Source organism: Arachis duranensis, chromosome 3, assembly GCF_000817695.3.
Source record: "Arachis duranensis cultivar V14167 chromosome 3, aradu.V14167.gnm2.J7QH, whole genome shotgun sequence".
NCBI classification, from domain to species: Eukaryota; Viridiplantae; Streptophyta; class Magnoliopsida; order Fabales; family Fabaceae; genus Arachis; species Arachis duranensis.
The window spans coordinates 5,650,133-5,667,468 of NC_029774.3; the positions used below are offsets into that span (position 1 = coordinate 5,650,133).

Genomic DNA, 17,336 nt, shown 5'->3' on the forward strand with positions numbered 1-17,336 from the left:
TAAGTTATATGTATAAAATATACAGTAAAATACAAATACATATAAAAAAATTAAATAATATATGTCTCTATACACAAATATATAATGTTTGAATTTTTTTTATTCAAATAATATTTTTTACAATAAAAACAAGACTTTGTCATTTTAACATCTTAACAAGTATTCTTATGTGTAAAAGAAAAATCAATCACTGTATATTTATGTATAAATACAAGAATTATTTAATTTATTTTTAATATATATATTTTAGATTTTAACATATATTTTATATCGAAAACTGATTTGATAATTGATTTTTTTCGAGTAAATACCTTTTCCGATCCAATCTTTTTTGAAAATTGATAAGACGCCCTCTAATATTTAAAAAATGACAAATTGGCCTTTGTTTATTTCTTTCGTTAGACACATCGACCCTTCTGTGACCAATAGACAGTGGTTGATATGTCTAATGGAAGAAATAGACAGGAGTCGATTTGTCATTTTTTAAACGTTGAGGGGCGGCTTGTTAATTTTTATTTTAGGGAGTGCTAGGTAAACAATGATTATCTTGAACAACATGAATAACTACTAATCAAATAAAAATACACTACACTCTAATTTAACGCTACTAATTAAATTTAAGATGAATTTACTCTTTTAACCCTATTAATTCACATTGTTCATATATTGTTAAAAAATATTGTTAGTTTCTATACTTTTCCATTTCAAAAAGGACAAGACCAAAAAGGGTATTTACTCATTTTTGTTTTTTGTGTACATATAAGATAGTTATTCAAACTATAGTGTAAATTAAATTAGAGTGGAGTACGGTGAAGAAAAATAACCAGAACAACAGTAGTTAATTAGTGATGTGCCAAAAATAGAAAGAAAGCAGATAAAATAAGAGGAAGTGAAAGAAGGAGAAATAATCAGCAAATTAATGAAGAATGGAAAGGAAGACAAAGCCTGTACCAATGATTTGTAACAGAAAATTAATTATTCAAAACAAGAGAAGCGTGCTTTTCTCCAATCACACTGATGTTAGTGAAGTCCCATCGAATTTCGGAAGCTCCAATCACACTCTCATATCTTAGCTTCTCTTGTTTTATTTATTAATTACTCATCATCAATGCACGCTAATAGTAATGATAATGATGATTAATTAACTAGTAGTAAGTACTACTGTGTAACTTAACAAGAAAAATAAGTTAAGCTAAGAAAATGTTTAGTCTCAAAGTGTTTTTAGTTACCTTTGTCTCCTTAATCGTTTCCTCACTGGCCAAAAGTAACTTGAGCGAAGTTACTTACGATGGAAGATCACTCTTTATCAATGGAAAACGAGAGCTTTTTTACTCCGGTTCCATTCATTATACACGAAGCACTCCCGAGGTATCTGCTGTATCTCTATTTGTATCTGCGAGTAATAATTAATAAATACTAAATAAAACAAGTTCTGATCGATGTGTTTATAGATGTGGCCGGACCTTCTTGATAAGGCGAAACGTGGAGGTATAAACGTGATTCAAACTTACATATTTTGGAATGCTCATGAGCCTGAGAAAGGCCAGGTATGATGATGCAACGTTCATTCATGCATGCATGCATGCAACGCATTTAATTAATTAAGAGAAATGATTAATGAATGCATGAATGTTGTATATGATGCAGTTCAAATTTGATCCTACTAACTATGATGTGGTGAGGTTTCTTAAGCTCATTCAAGACAGAGGAATGTATGTTACACTCAGGGTTGGACCTTTCATTCAAGCCGAATGGAATCACGGGTACAAAAGAAATGTCTTCTTAGTCCAAACACATTCTTTTACTATTAAATAAATGAAGGGTTTAGTTAATATGCGGTAATTTGTTTACAACAGTGGACTTCCATATTGGCTAAGAGAAGTACCTAACATCATATTCCGATCTAACAATGATCCCTTTAAGGTAACCACAAATGTTTAATTTCATTCTCTACTGAAATAATATATAATTTCATGACTAATAATGGAATAATCCTTTGCAGAAATATATGCAAGAATATGTAACATCTGTGATAGTAAAGATGAAAGAAGAGAAGCTCTTTGCTTCCCAAGGAGGCCCCATAATATTGTCACAGGTTCTTGAATTCCCCTGCATTTTTTGTATCCTTATCTAAAAGTCTGTATTCAATATCATACATATTAACTGAAATTATTGTTCAGATTGAGAATGAGTACAACCACATTCAACTTGCTTATGATGAGGAGGGTGATAACTATGTCCAATGGGCTGCAAGAATGGCCGTTGGATTGGATACTGGAGTTCCGTGGATCATGTGCAAGCAAAGGGATGCTCCTGATCCAGTGGTAAGTTGTTCAAATTGAGACTAAAATGTGACTTGATAATGTTACCTACTTGCACTTCATTTTGCAGATCAATGCATGCAATGGAAGGCATTGTGGTGATACCTTCTCAGGACCAAACAAACCATACAAGCCACAAATCTGGACTGAAAACTGGACTGCTCAGTAAGTATGATTGGAAACTAATTTGTTCATTTGATGTTCAAGCTAATCATATTTTGTTGGTAATTTTGCAATTTCAGGTACAGAGTTTTTGGAGATCCACCATCACAAAGATCTGCAGAAGACATTGCCTTCTCAATTGTGCGCTTCTTCTCCAAGAATGGGTCCTTGGTCAACTACTATATGGTAATAATAATAACCTTTCATCTTCCAACTTGATTTTGATGAAATGAAACTAAAGGGGTACTATTGTTTCTGAAACTCTTTGTATGTAGTACCATGGTGGAACAAATTTTGGTAGAACAAGTTCTGCATTTTCGACAACTCGATACTACGATGAAGCTCCTCTTGACGAGTATGGTCTACAAAGAGATCCAAAATGGGGTCACCTCAGGGATGGTCATAGGGCTATCAATCTCTGTAAAAAGGTTCTCCTCTTTGGTACTTCTTCTGTCACCAAGCTAACCGAATTTAATGAGGTAATTAAGCATGCATCTCAACAACCTCCTCTTGGTTTCTATGCTTTTCAATTTATATATATAACATTACTGTTGGCATCAAATACAAATTTTGAGGAAAGAATCCTAGGCATCACAGAGATTGAGCATGAATTATGCAGGTTATAACGTTTGAGAAGGGTGATGGATGTGTTGCTTTTCTTACAAACAACCACACCAAAGTGGATACAACTATAAACTTCAAAGGAACAGACTACTTTTTGCCACCACGTTCCATAAGCATCCTTGGTGATTGCAAGAATGTCATCTACAACACTCAACTTGTAATTAACTTCCTAATCACTCATTAATTATAATTATTATTACAATCAAAGCAGAAGATTTGTTTACACCTCTATTTTTTGCATTGCCTCCACAAACTAGATTGCTTCACAACATAATTCAAGAAACTTCAAGAGGTCAAAGCTAGCAAACAATCATAAGTGGGAGATGTATGTTGAGGAGATTCCAACTACTTTGCAATTGAAACCAGATAAGAATGCACCTGCAGAGCTTTATAGCATGCTTAAGGACATGACTGATTATGCATGGTTCACCACAAGGTGAGTTTATAACTCTCTTCACTTCATTTTCATATATGTAGTGCAACATCATTCTCTTAAGACATTTTGAAATGTAATGTTTACTGCAGTGTTGAATTGGGACCAGAAGACTTCCCAAAGAAGGATGGAACATCCCCGGTTATTCGAATTCTGAGTCTCGGACATTCATTGTGTGCTTATGTAAATGGAGAATACATTGGTATGCAATGATAAATTTAGATGCTGCTATTTAAAACCATGGTTTGATCAAGTGCAAGTGATGGATCATTCTACTTAATATTTTGACCATTGTGTTGATGTTTTTAAGGATCTGGCCATGGATCACATGAAGAGAAGGCTTTTGAGTTCCAAAAACCAGTGAAGTTCAGGATTGGAACTAACCATATATCTATCTTGGGTAGCACAGTGGGACTCCCAGTAAGAGGATCAAACTTTTTACTTATATAAAATGTTGAAGTACATGTAAGGTTTAAGGAGGAAATTAGGAAAATAACATCTTTGTATTCCCTGCAGGACAGTGGAGCATACATGGAACACCGGTATGCTGGACCAAAGTCTATTACTATCCTTGGTCTGAACACTGGAACAATTGATGTTACTCACAATGGTTGGGGTCATCAGGTATTATTTTGTTCCATTTAAAAAACATTGGATAAAGCATAGTCAGAGACAGAAACATAAACACAACTTTTCTACTTTCAGGTTGGTCTTCAAGGTGAGAAGCTTGAAATTTTCACTGAGGCAGGATCAAAGAAGGTACAATGGAGTCCGGCAACGGGGCCAGCACCAGGTCTAAGGTGGTACAAGGTAAAAGGGTTACAATATTTAATTATTACAACTAAGTTGCTTTGTAGCTTCTGAAGTTTATGTATTAATAATACATGTTGATTTTGGCAGACACATTTTACAACTCCTGAAGGAAGAGATCCTGTTGCCATAAGGATGACTGGCATGGGGAAAGGAATGGTTTTTATCAATGGCAACAACATTGGTCGTTACTGGATGAGCTACCTCTCGCCTCTGGGAAAGCCTACTCAGGCCGAGTAAGTTAGGCGAAAACTCGCATGCAGTTGTTTTCACGTAGAGTTCATAGTAAAATATTGTTAGATAATAATTTAGTCAAAACGTACTCTCAACTAATCAAATTTGCTATCTTAGAGACCAAATTGCATGTTGTTAAGTATGTGAGTTTGTTTGAACAGTTACCACATCCCAAGATCTTTCCTGAATCCACGTGACAACCTGCTTGTTGTGTTGGAGGAGGAGCCAGGGTCCCCAGATCAGGTTGTGATCAATACTGTGGACAGGAACACAATCTGCAGTTTCATCACTGAAAATCATCCACCAAATGTGAACTCATGGGAGGTCAAGGGCCAGAAACTGAAGCCTATTGATGATACTCCTCCTGAAGCAGGAGCCACACTCATCTGTCCAGACCGAAACAAGATCACGGCCGTCGAGTTTGCAAGCTTCGGCGACCCTTCAGGCGTCTGTGGAGAATATGTTTTGGGAAAGTGCAATGCACCTAACTCCAAGCAGATTATTGAGCAGGTATATATATCTATTTCGCTCGAGAGAACCTGCCAAAAGAAGCATAACTTGCCCCACAAGTTACATTATGCTTCTTCTGGTAGGTTCTCTCGGGCATTTTTCTCTTTTGTTTCGCTTTCTCTCATGGGATATATTTGCAAATGAACAGGAATGCTTGGGAAAAGATTCATGTTTTGTTCCACTGTCAAAATTCAACAACGCAGTTGATTGCAAAGGTGTGATTAAGACACTTGCCGTCCAAGTTAACTGTGGCTCACCTTCAGCTGCCATGAGATGAAAAAGTGAAGACTGAATTTGAATGGTGGCCTAATTTTTTAGTTGCTTGTATGATATAAATGCAGAGTCTAACAAGAGAGACTCTCAGATTTTGGTTAGTTTTTTTGTTGTTGGTAGGTAGTGGTAACTACCTGACCTGAGTATTTGTGTCTGTATTCAACAACTTTGTTTTTTTATTCTTCTTTTTTGTTAGCTATATTTATCCCAAGAAATGTTAATGTAGAAGAGAAGTTATAATAATTCGGTTTCCTTTTATATTAGCCAGCAGCTAGCATGGCCTCTATTCTGGAATAATGGAGTTCATGACTTTTAACAAAATAAAGTACTTGAGTGATTCTATTCCATTACCTGAAAAAGACTTAAGGTTTTCATGTTTCTATTATTATATATAGAAAAAAGAGTGAAAAAATAACAACCAAGACAACAGTTAGCTTCTAGAAGAAAAAAAAAAAAGCAGTGTTATACAACTAAAAAATAAAAAATTCTAACCAGAATATTTGAAAGAAGATATAAAGGTGGTTCAAAGTTAAAGTTGTGAGACTCATTTGTTCATTTAGAGGTTAATGATATTATCATGTTATTTAGACAATAAAGTATTAGCAAAATTTATCTTGTATGATATTCTTCTAAAATTTTATTAAGAAAAATGATGCAACTACATTCTACTTTGATTAAAAAGAAAAGAAATCTTATACAAATGTCAAAAAGTAGTTATTTATAAGAAACCAAATATTTACATTGAAACAGAGACACCAAATATTATTTAAAAAAAAAACAAAAATAGAATTAAATAATGGAATAAAAGTTGTATTATAAAATATAAAACATATTAGGTTAAGTGTTAAAAGTATAACATAGTCATCAATACCTGTGCTGTATGTGCAAAGGTATTTTTTCCGTTTGTACAATGTTCATATTTTTTCTTTTGAATATTTTTAGGGAGTTGTTAATTTGTTATGATATAATTGGGGCCTTCTTATACAGAATGCCGTTAGATTTAAGATTTGTATGTTAAAAGATTAGTGGGAAACGCTAACAATCATTCTTATGGCCAACCATTTCATATGATAGCGCTATCAAAAAATGAAAAGAAAAGAAAAGAAAAGAAAAGAAAAGAAGCATGCTAAGCACGGGAAGAACTACTGCTTGTCTCTAATAATACTAAAATATCGGATGTTTTGTTCAGCAAATTACACAACTAAAGCACGTGTCGTGCTCTTTATTCTTCATTTTAATAAATTTCTGGGTATTAAGCGTCATTAGAAGAATAAACTCCATAACATAGTCGCTTTATTTCAATTAACATGAGAATTTTTTAACAAGCATATTTAATGTGAGAAGGATGTAGCAGTCTCGAACTAATGATAACTTCCATGCGTTCCGTTTTTTCATCAAAATTTTACATAAATAAATAATCAATGTACGAATGGATGTTAACTCGTTAAAAGTAAAACTTCAGTGCATGTTACCGATTTATTTTCGATGTACACTGCCAATTTCTTTACCATGCCCTACGCCCAAAACACACAAGAACAAATCTTAGACAGCATTCGTTTCGAAAAGAGTACCTAAATCCATTCATGTAGAAGAAATCTAATGGGACAAAATTTATCATGAAGCTCCACATGACAAAATCTAACAGGAATATAATGAAATCATGAAACATAATAATTCAAATTATTTCTATTCCCTTTTACCATAATATTCCATACATGTATAATAACTAGCTGCCAATAATTTGACTTGCAAACAGAATGAAGAATTTAGGGAGAAAAAAAAAACTCAACATTCCTATTTTTATTTACACGTTCTAATAGCTAAAATGAGCTCCGCGAATCCCTTTACACCTTGAAAATGTGCCAACCCGATTCAGCTGCCATTTATACAAGAATTCATGTTAGTTAGAAGAAACGAAAGAAAGGAAGTAAAGAGAGAATCTAGCAAGACCAAGTTACTAACAGAAAGTGATACACCAACCTGAACTTTGCCACAACTTTCGATGACCAGCCCAAACTAGGCCATTATTTGAGATGAGAAGAAGGGAAGTACATGCAACCAAAAATTAATTCAGCCTCAAAAGTAAGCCCTGATTCATCATATTAACATTCAGGGACAGCTTGGTTAGTTCCTGGGACTCATGATAAATCAAATGATCCCTGCCCTTCATTGATTGCATAGAGTAGCTTCTTGGACATAACTTCCTGCCAAGAAAATGTGGGGTATTGTAAATCAGTGCCAAAAGAAACCTCAATGAGCTTGATAATGAATCATCAAATCTATATGATGAATTATACCTTGGTAGAATAAGGAGGAAGCTTCAGGTAATTAGCACATGTCATCACACTTGGCAAGTCATCATCTGCTGATTCCGAAGGCCCATTCCCATTAGACGAAGCATTGGCTGCAGTTGACGAAAGCTGCACCCAGACATGTAATAATATGTTAAAATTGTACCCAGACATGTAATAATATGTTAAAATTGTACTTAGTTATTAAAAGAGAAGATCATCTTAGCATATTTAGGCCACCATTAAACTAAAGATGTAATAAGTTATTAGAGCAACGAATCCACTTCACTTTTATCATAATAAAGTCAGGTTAATTGCTAGCCACTACTATTTTGACAGGCAGGCAGGCAGACAGTCAACCAAGACACCACATTACAAAGAATTTTGCTTTCAAATATACCATATAAGAGAAACGTGCCATACCTTCCTCACAATAGTTAGTTTCGGATTTAGAACTGCCAGTCCACCAGGGGGTAGCCTAGGTGCACCAGTAACAAATTGACAGAAAGCGCGTTGCTGTTCTGGTGTAAACTCTCCCATAATTTCAAGTAACTGAAAATAGCATCAATCAGGATGAGCATAAAATATAACCCTAATTTTCCAATCACATTTTTTGCAACACAAGAAAGAAATTGTACATTGACTATGGCAGGGCTCTTGGCAGTGTATCCATGGTCAAATTTTATATGGTCAACTAGTGTATCAGCCTGCAGAAAAGCAAGAAAACAGGAAAGATGATTCACCTGCCATTGGTAAGATTTTAATTGTCATAAGCATTGATAAAATAGCATAAGAAAAGACCTTCCACATCTCCCTACGACCACAAAGCAGGTAGTCCAGTTCTTGAGGAGTAAAAATTTGCAAAGACGATATGTCAAAAACCTGAAATGACCAAAAGAAAAAAACAAGTGACAAGTGTTAAAATTTTGAATTCAAGTAAACTGGGAAAAGAATCCTTAACTAATTTTCCAACTATAGACCAGCTCATCTGTTTGCCATGTTGACGCAAGCAGTCAAAAAACAACTCAATGACATGTCACCTTATTGATGCTATGTATCAGTGAACTCTAAAGATCAGAAATAACAGCAGAGGAAAAAAACATTTAATCCTATAAAATTTAATCTGTCAAGTTCTCTTTCAGCATGTCTTGGGGATAATTAAAAAAAAATTAGTAAAGGGGGAGACAAGAATAGGCCATGATTAAAATAAATAAATATAAAACAATCTAATACTAGAACTTCCTAATAACAATCAAAACTTATTTTGGGATTTTAATACCAAATCATAATCTAATCAAAATTATAACTCCTTTCTATTGATGAAGACCAGTATCTAACCTGGTTGAATCCTGCTTTAAATGCTTCCATTTGACGTGTGATCCCAGTCTTGACAGTTGCATCAACCACCAAAGATATATACTCTTCCAAATTATTAATGTCAACCTGAAAATTGGCAGAAGGTTAAACTCAATTTGAAAAAATATAGTATAACAGAAGCCAAAAAGAGAAAGAAAGACTGAATATAGATTTAACTGCATACAATTTCATCTCCTGATTTCAAGATGTACTCAGGATAGCCAGGAAGAGTAAAATCCAAGCAGAGGTCTTCAACCGGAGCCCCACGAAAATGTAAATTACTATTCACATCGGTGTAACTACCACCAGTAGATTCTAGATAATATTTCCGGCAGACAAGTGCATTCAACTCTTGCAAAGTTTTTCCAAGCTCAGCATCAATGAAAAGAATGTCATGCAAATCAAGCTCCTGCAAAATTTGTAGGTTAAACGCGTGTTGATCAAATGAAATCAGCTTTTAGATTGACTATACATATGATTTTTATAATGGGCAACATATCAGTAGTTGAAAGAACTTACTTGACCAAGAATAAGCTTATAAAATGCCACTGACAAGGGCAAATCCAATAGACGTCCATCCTGGAGAGCTTTAGCAACCACACGGCCCAAAAGTCGGAAATACTCGATTGCCTTGGAAAACTGACTACCCTCTGTTGCATCGGCATTTGAAGGCCAAGGCTGTGGAAACAACCCAAGAGGAGCTTGAACAAGTTCTCCATCACCAGCAAGAGAACCTTCACTGCTTTTCATTTTCTTTTCATCTCCATCAATTTCCATTTGATATTTCTCTGAGGAATCTGATCTCCACATTTGTAGTCCAACTTTTTGCAAGTCATGACTTAGAAGTGTATAAAACTCAAGTGTGGGACCAAGGCCAGTACCAACTTCACCAAAATATTCAACTTCAAGTACAGCCTTTTGGCTAGAATACATCTCCATCACTTTAGCAGCAGAATCCAATATGCGGTTTCGAGAGACACGAACCTTTTGACGCTGCAATCTCCCAACCCTTACCTCTCTTTCATTTGCTGATCCATGACCATCAGCACCCTGCTGCTGTTGAAGTCGATACAGGGCACGGGATAACCCAAAGGCAGTTGAATAAAAGTACTGTCGCCTGGTCTCAAAAGGAAACAAAAATGGGCATGCTTTAGTTAACTGGTAACACCATGAGGGAAGACTCCCACTACACAGGGCAAGGGCATCTTGTATCTGCCTAGCTAATTTTGGAGTTAATTTGCTGCTTATGAATTCTTCTGAAGTAACTCTTGCACCAGTGGTAACACCTAACTCATCTAAATTTGAAAGCTTCCCCTCAGCAAAACTCTCAGTAATGACCTGGGCCCTCAAGCGAGGTGCAAGCTGGTTCAAACCCTCCAAAACACGCAATAGCGCCAATATATTGTATGTAGGATTAGATTTCTCAAGCTCACAAGGCAATTCTCCCTGCAAAATGCTATCAAGAACGGATGCCTGATGAAGCTTTGGTTCAGTACTAGAATTCGACACAGAACCAGATTTGGCAGATTTTGACACATTAGAACTTGAACCACCAGTGGAAGCCCTATCCGTTTGGCTATCTGCCCTCTGATAAGTTATGGTGTAAATATCACCCCATAGCCTGTTTCCATCGCTGGAGACATAGTCACTGCCACCAAACCTCTCATCATCATCTTCATCTAGCACCAGTTGTCTTTGAATCGCTTGATATATAGTCAAATGCCTGTTAAGCTGCTTCCCACCAGCAGTAAAGATCAACTTCGGAGGTTCATTAGAACTACTGAACAGTGGTCGTCCTTGCCTATCCCTACCACCCCTGATACCTCTGTTATTAGCAGATCCAAGTCCTGCCATGGCAGCAGCAGCAAAGGACATTGCACCTCTTGAACCAGATGAATAGCTACTCCTAAAATCAGCCGAGTCCGATCCCCTAGCAGTACCAACTTTGCTGCTAGAACCTGAGGCAGCATTAGTCTGGCCATCACCTGTAGCGGGAGCAGCACTACTCTCTTCAGCCGAGTCACCCAATTTCACATCATGTACTTTGTCAGGCAAGCAAACAGGAAGAGAATCATCCCTCAAAACCTGTACAACAAAATTTTAAAGAAGACATTAGTAACTAACAGATGCAACTGAGCTTAATGATGCTGTTCAACCCTGATTAATAACAAATAAGGATGAATGTTAAAAATCTAAAATTGAAAGGATAAGAGAATTTAGATAAGATAAAATTTGAATAGAAGATGGGGGAACAGCGCCAAATATAGTACAAGCAATTAAAAACCAATAACTGCAAAGAATTGAACTTATCAAAAGCTATATTAATCATGAGAAAAAGAGAAAACAGCTGAAGAAAAAAAAAGAAAGCAATTTTTTTATGTATCTCTAAGAGAAAAGCACCACCCAAAAAAAAAAAGAACAATTCAGAAGAGATACTATTAAAAACACGGAAAAAAGAATCTTAGCCAAATGAGGAAGAAGAAACAATTATAGCATACATCTTCATGGTCATCATCTTCGTCATCAGAGATGTCATCATCTTCAATCACCAATGCCTCATCGATCTCAACAGGGGAAATATCCAGTTCCTCATCCTATCATAAAGGAACGGAAAATAATCAGCATATAAAAGATAGAACAGAAAACAAAAACCAACAACAGCACAAATGCATAGCCAGATATGCAGGTGAAAACAGTTGAAGATTTAATAACTTGTAAACTTAATAGAGGTTGTAGCATCATGAAATCAAGTCATAGCATACCTCGGAAGTGGAGTCGCCATTTACCGGCTTCATTTGCTCTTCTTTATCAAGAGCTGCTCTTCTGCGTGCTGCATTCCTGGTTTGAGGCCCTCTTGCCTCTTCTTGTGCTGGCTTTAAAACAGCTTTTCCCTTGCCCTTAGACGAGCTTGTGCCTTTATCTGGAGTTGTCTCCTTTTTTGCTGTATCACCTATATTAACGGATGATCTAGATCTGGTAGAATGACGACGGGTAGTGGATGGAGTAGACGTAGAAGGTGATGGAACGCCAGCCTGTGCAGGAGTTGTACCAGATTCAGAGTTCCCAGCTGGTATGGACACCTTCTGACCAGATTCACTTCGCTGGATACGGGGCCAAAGAAATTCCTCAATCGCTGCTAGACATGCCAATGGATCAATCAGCACAACATTCGATGAATAGTCCTTGAGTGACTTTTCACCCTGGGCTCGACAGAGACGCAACTTAAAGGGTTGAGACAAAGCACTTAGTCCAGAAGAGAGGCGTGCACTTCCACTAGAAGACCTAGATGAATGGCTAAGAACCACAGGGAAACGCTCTAAGGAAGATAATGCATTTTGAAGCTTCTGGACCAAGACAGTCATTGGAGCAACAGAACCCTCATGAGTACTAGGAGGAAGTGCGACAGCTATAAATAACTTAAACCTTGTAAGTGCTAGCTGGCGAAGCTTGGGAAGGTTGGTTTCAGAGGTTCGGTCCTTGGAGAAATTTCCACAAGAAAAATAATTGAGCAAAGCTGCAACAACACCACTGCCAATAAATTCAAAAGTAGATACACCATCCCCTTTGCCAAGTTCCTTTAGCATGTCAGAGATAACCCCAATCAAATAATCTTCCTTGTTAGCAGAAATCTCTTCCACAACAAATCCTGTAGTTTTTGATTTCCCCTTTCCAGTAGACCTTTGATCATCAACACCAGCATTTAATTTTGTGCAGAGATTTTTCAGACACAACAGATCATCAGTAACACCCACTTCAGCAGCCCCAGGATCTGAAGGAAAGTACTTGTCTTTAAAAGCTTTTGCAGCTGTGCTGACAGATGACCGGATACTAGAATTTACTGCTGGAATATCCACAGAACCAGGAGGTGAACCAACATTTCCCGAAACTGGACTCTTAGAATCATCCATGGGATTTCCATCAGGATTGTTGTTACCACTACGGCGACGATAACGCCTAGAGCGAGATGATGCTCCAGATACAGAATCATTCTCCTTCTCGGCAGAAGATGCTTGTGCAGGGACACTTGTTGAATTACCAGCCAAAATAAGTTGGTCCACTGCATGGACAACACCTTCTCTGATAAACATCTTAGAAAATGTCCCAGGAAGCTTTTCCATAAGAATTTCAGCAATTTGCAAGGCAGGAACTAGAACATGTGGATCTTTCCAGGCTAGGACACCGGCTAAGAAACTGTAAGATCGTAACACCATTTGATAAGTTTCCTAAACCATTAAAACACCAAGGGTTTCAAGCTATTCAAATCAAATGAATTACTAGATACCTTGATATATTTGTCACACTCAACAAAGACTGGATCATCTCAGCTGTACTGAAATACATCAGTTTTCCAATTACAGAAAGGCATTTATGCCGAACTGGACCATTAACACTAGAACCATAAATCTGTTTCATAACCAAACCAAGACTGATAAGATTAATCACCGAAGAGGATGTATAAGTAAAGTTGCAATGAAACAGAGCTGACTATTTCCACTGCAACTAATATATGAACCATAATTTAAGCATATGCAATAAATGTAAACCTGTACTAAAACTGGGAGGAGATCCATTGCAAATTGCTGAAGTAACTCGGGCTGATCATTTAGTAGTTTCTCCCGAGCAGATATCTCAGGAGCATTTCCGTTTGTGTCTTCTTGTTTCCCAGAACTTCCAGTAGGAGGCTTTCTTATAACAGGCCCTTTAACAAACATGTTGGTACTTACAGGGAGGGAAATTGTTCCTTGTGGCAATGGGGGCAGAAGCTCATTTGCAAGGTTCACAATCTCAAATATCTGTTTATTAGAGAACATGGTTAGAATATTTCACCTCAGAAAGAGAGAGAAGAGAAAATATCGAGTATCAAAACTGTAATTCAAGGTAAAAATCTGCCCAATGAGCACAGAACCAAAATAAGAAATCCACAGAGCACTATACCTGATCTGGCGGCCTACTCAATGCAGGAGACACGGAAACACTTGAAGAAACTCCAGACCCAGATAGAATATCTTTAAGAATACCACTGATTCCCAGGAGAAGCAAAGTTTTAGCCCCAAGAGGTGACCCACTTGCGCAGGTTGAAAGAAGTCGTATTAAACCCTGCATATGCCTACAAAGTCAACAACCAACTACAGAAGGCAAAAGCCTCAAACATAAAATGGAGTAGAACTGCACTTACAGTATATGTTGATGTGCTGAGGGAAGCTTGTCCACCTCCAGAACTGCTGGTTGAAATCAGGGAAGCAGCTTGTGTTACTAGTCCATGATTACACAGTTCATCTAATTTGTCCGGAGATGATGCAAATGCTTCAGCTATTCGAGTCAAACATACAGAGGCATGCTCCAGGACCTACATAATTTAAAATTGCATCGGTGCAAAAATCTAGCTAATTATTGACAATATGGGCTTTAGGAATCATCTCCACTTCCCTCTTCTCACATAGAAGTTCTTTTATAGCTAAGACTCTCAGCGTAGGAAGAAAAATAATAATGAAAATATGGTCTTACCTTCGCATCATGGTACTGAAGGAGATTGGTCAGAAGAGGAACGGCTTCCATCACAAAGTCAGCTGCATCCGAAGGAAGCTTCTTGCACATATTTGCAGCAGTGGACAATGCCACCCGCTGGAAACATAGAATCATGTCAATATCAGAATGTCAAGTGCTAACCAGATTTGCTCACATTTGAGCATTTCAGCTTTCACTAATCATTTACCTGAACTCCTGTAGAAAAGAAATCCAAATAAGAAAGCACAGCCATAAGTGCACCAGCTCGAAGGCATGCAGTTGGGTGCTCCTGAGATATCTTCTTTAGTGCTTGAAGAGACTGTAAAACCACATATCACAGTAAGGAAACAATAAGAACACAGTTCCATCAATGTCATATCAATTTAATGCACAATATCCCTTCAACAAGAAAACCAGTGGCAACATGTAATATTAGTTCTAAGTTACAAATGTCAATGCCAATGCGAATTTCACCAATCATAAAACAGTAATGGAGAGTGAACAACCTGCTCAGCTAAGTCCATATACTCTATGGTAAGCAACCTCGCACAGAATATTGACACAGCACCATAATGCACAACCGCGGCACAAGATGAAGGCAACACATCACAGAGATGTGTAAGCGCCCGTGCAGCAAGGAGCATGATATCAGGGTTACTCTCATGATTCAGCAACCCAACAAGCACAGGAACAAACGAATCAACAGAGAAAGTGCTGAGCGATTCCTCAGTCCCAATCGAGAGCATCTCACACAGCTGCGTCAATGCCTCCACCTGTCTACCTTCTTCTCCATCTGCCCTCAACCCAAAAAGGATTTTCTTCAGTCTCCCACTCTGATGAGAGGCCGAAGACGAACCCATGGCCGATGATGGAAGCAGATCGTCCAAACCAGCGCCGAGTTTCCGAAGAAGGCCCTGAAGGGCACTGCTGGCTGATGTCAAGTTCTGATGCAGAATCCCAACTCCGCCCTCGCTATCATCATCATCGTCTCCAACGCCTCCAGTTTCCATGTTCAATGCCAATCCTCTTTCGGCATCCCTTTCCCTGACCCTGACATCGTGCTCCTTCTCTTTCCCCTTGTCGGAATTGTCTCTATCGGCGGAATTCTTCCCGCGATTTCTGCGCGAGCCTGATGATTCGTTGGTTGAGTCCATCGGAGGAGGGAGAGGAGGATTAGGGTTCTTAGGCGGTAAGGGATCCTTGGCGGTGGAACGAGACGCTGCGCGGGAACGAGTGGTGACTGCTTTTGTGGCGGCGGGTGCGGTGGCTGCGACGGAAGAAGAAGAGGAAGAGTTGTTGTTGCTGTTGTTTGCGTTGTTGTGGCTGAGGCGTGCGCGCTTGCTGGAACGAGTGGTGGGAACAGAGGAGGAAGATGAAGGGGCAGCTGAGGAAGCCTCCGCCCGCTTCCGGCTCCGAGTTTCCATACAAGAACTCACCCACCCCTCAACGAGTCAACTCGCTCGCCACCGGAAAGGCGGCGATTCACACTACCATCGATGGAACAAACCCTAGCATCGAATAGAGTAAATAGATCGACACAAAAAATAATAAAGCTTCGGTTCGGAACAATCAGCTGGGGCAAAAAAATCCCCAATTCGAAACCCTAGAAATCGTTACCGGGAGTAATTTCACGCGCAGATGACGATTCGGTGAGTGAAACTTCGAAGATAGAGAGAGTGTTGTGTTTGATCGACGGAGATAGAAAATGAGAAATGGTTGGGAGAATGAAATTGAAAACCCTAAGGAAGGGAAAAAGGGGAAAAGAATCAATAAAGAGACAGAGGAGGAAGACGAGCCTTTTATATGTAACTTTCTCTGTATATTTTTTATATAATTTTAATTAATCTGCTTTTTTTTAATTTATAATTTTGTGGTGAGTGGATTGGAGAGTGTGATGGAACAGTGGCTGTGAATGACGAAGTTGGGGTGAGCGCGTTCGGTGGCTCTGCCGCAGTGTGGCGCGTAAGCTTCCAGCTCTCTCTCTAACGACGTACTTTTATTAAAGCTTTTCAATTTTTCATACATGTACCCACGGGCCACGTAGCTAACTAGTTCAAACCCAATTTGTTATTCCACAAACCAAAAATAATTAAAAACTAACTGCGGGTGTCTATTTTTCAATACTTTAAATTCATCCATATTAGATTCCATATAAAATTTTATAAATAATTTAATTATATTGTTGTAAAAATATTCACTTTCTAATATAATAAATTTGATATATCTAACTTTTAAAAAGTATATGAAATAATATATATATATAAACATAATAATTGAGTTTTAATATTCATGAAACATTTTAGTTTTAATTTTATATCCTATAGCAAATAAAAAATTTAGGAATAGAAGTGAAATAGGCAAAAGTTAGAGTATAAAGATAAATTTGAAGAATTTAGATTTTTTTAAAAAAATAATTAGTAAAGTAATAAAATAAATATTAATTATTATTAATTTTATAACTTTTATAAAATATGTATCATATTATTTTAGTTTAAGAATAATAAAAAAAATTTTTGTTATTTTACTAACTTGTTCAGTTTAGAAGTTTAAGAGCAAAGAAGAGGAAGTTTATTTGTTTTTTGTTTTTTGGGTGTAGAGAGCTGGTTGAACTGGACGGGCCAAAGATAGGTAAATGTATCAATTGATTGGGTCAGATCCAAGGTTTTGGTACTCATTCAGCTTTGGACCTGAAAACGGGCCACATAGTATGCATTCCAAAACGAAGTTTGCGGTCTCAGGCTAACAAAATACAAAGTTTCTCAAAATACAGACCAAAATATTTAAGACTACAAATACGGCATCACAATAAGAAAAAAA

The 17,336-nt window shown here is 37.4% G+C and overlaps 2 protein-coding genes across 2 annotated transcripts; one reads left to right on the forward strand and one right to left on the reverse strand.

The window, feature by feature from the left end:
* The first annotated feature begins 1,049 nt into the window (after positions 1–1,049).
* Positions 1,050–5,627, forward strand: LOC107476564 (beta-galactosidase 13). Its single transcript, XM_016096396.3, has 18 exons — positions 1,050–1,368; positions 1,452–1,547; positions 1,648–1,763; positions 1,857–1,923; positions 2,003–2,095; positions 2,181–2,324; positions 2,392–2,486; positions 2,564–2,669; positions 2,759–2,962; positions 3,103–3,264; positions 3,365–3,543; positions 3,633–3,742; positions 3,851–3,960; positions 4,057–4,164; positions 4,246–4,350; positions 4,441–4,586; positions 4,746–5,094; positions 5,243–5,627. The coding sequence occupies exons 1-18, from the start codon at positions 1,201–1,203 to the stop codon at positions 5,369–5,371; spliced, it is 2,487 nt and encodes an 828-aa protein (XP_015951882.2). The 5' UTR covers positions 1,050–1,200; the 3' UTR covers positions 5,372–5,627.
* Positions 5,628–7,017: 1,390 nt separating this feature from the next.
* LOC107476563 (E3 ubiquitin-protein ligase UPL3) lies at positions 7,018–16,302 on the reverse strand. Its single transcript, XM_016096392.3, has 18 exons — positions 15,026–16,302; positions 14,728–14,838; positions 14,520–14,636; positions 14,191–14,361; positions 13,950–14,111; positions 13,559–13,807; positions 13,297–13,418; positions 11,777–13,205; positions 11,513–11,608; positions 9,534–11,099; positions 9,199–9,423; positions 8,997–9,101; positions 8,460–8,540; positions 8,297–8,365; positions 8,082–8,210; positions 7,665–7,787; positions 7,348–7,571; positions 7,018–7,243 (listed from the first exon to the last, which is right to left on the reverse strand). Exons 1-17 carry the CDS (start codon positions 15,941–15,943, stop codon positions 7,506–7,508), a joined length of 5,739 nt encoding a protein of 1,912 aa, XP_015951878.1. The 5' UTR covers positions 15,944–16,302; the 3' UTR covers positions 7,018–7,243; positions 7,348–7,505.
* Positions 16,303–17,336: the final 1,034 nt, after the last annotated feature.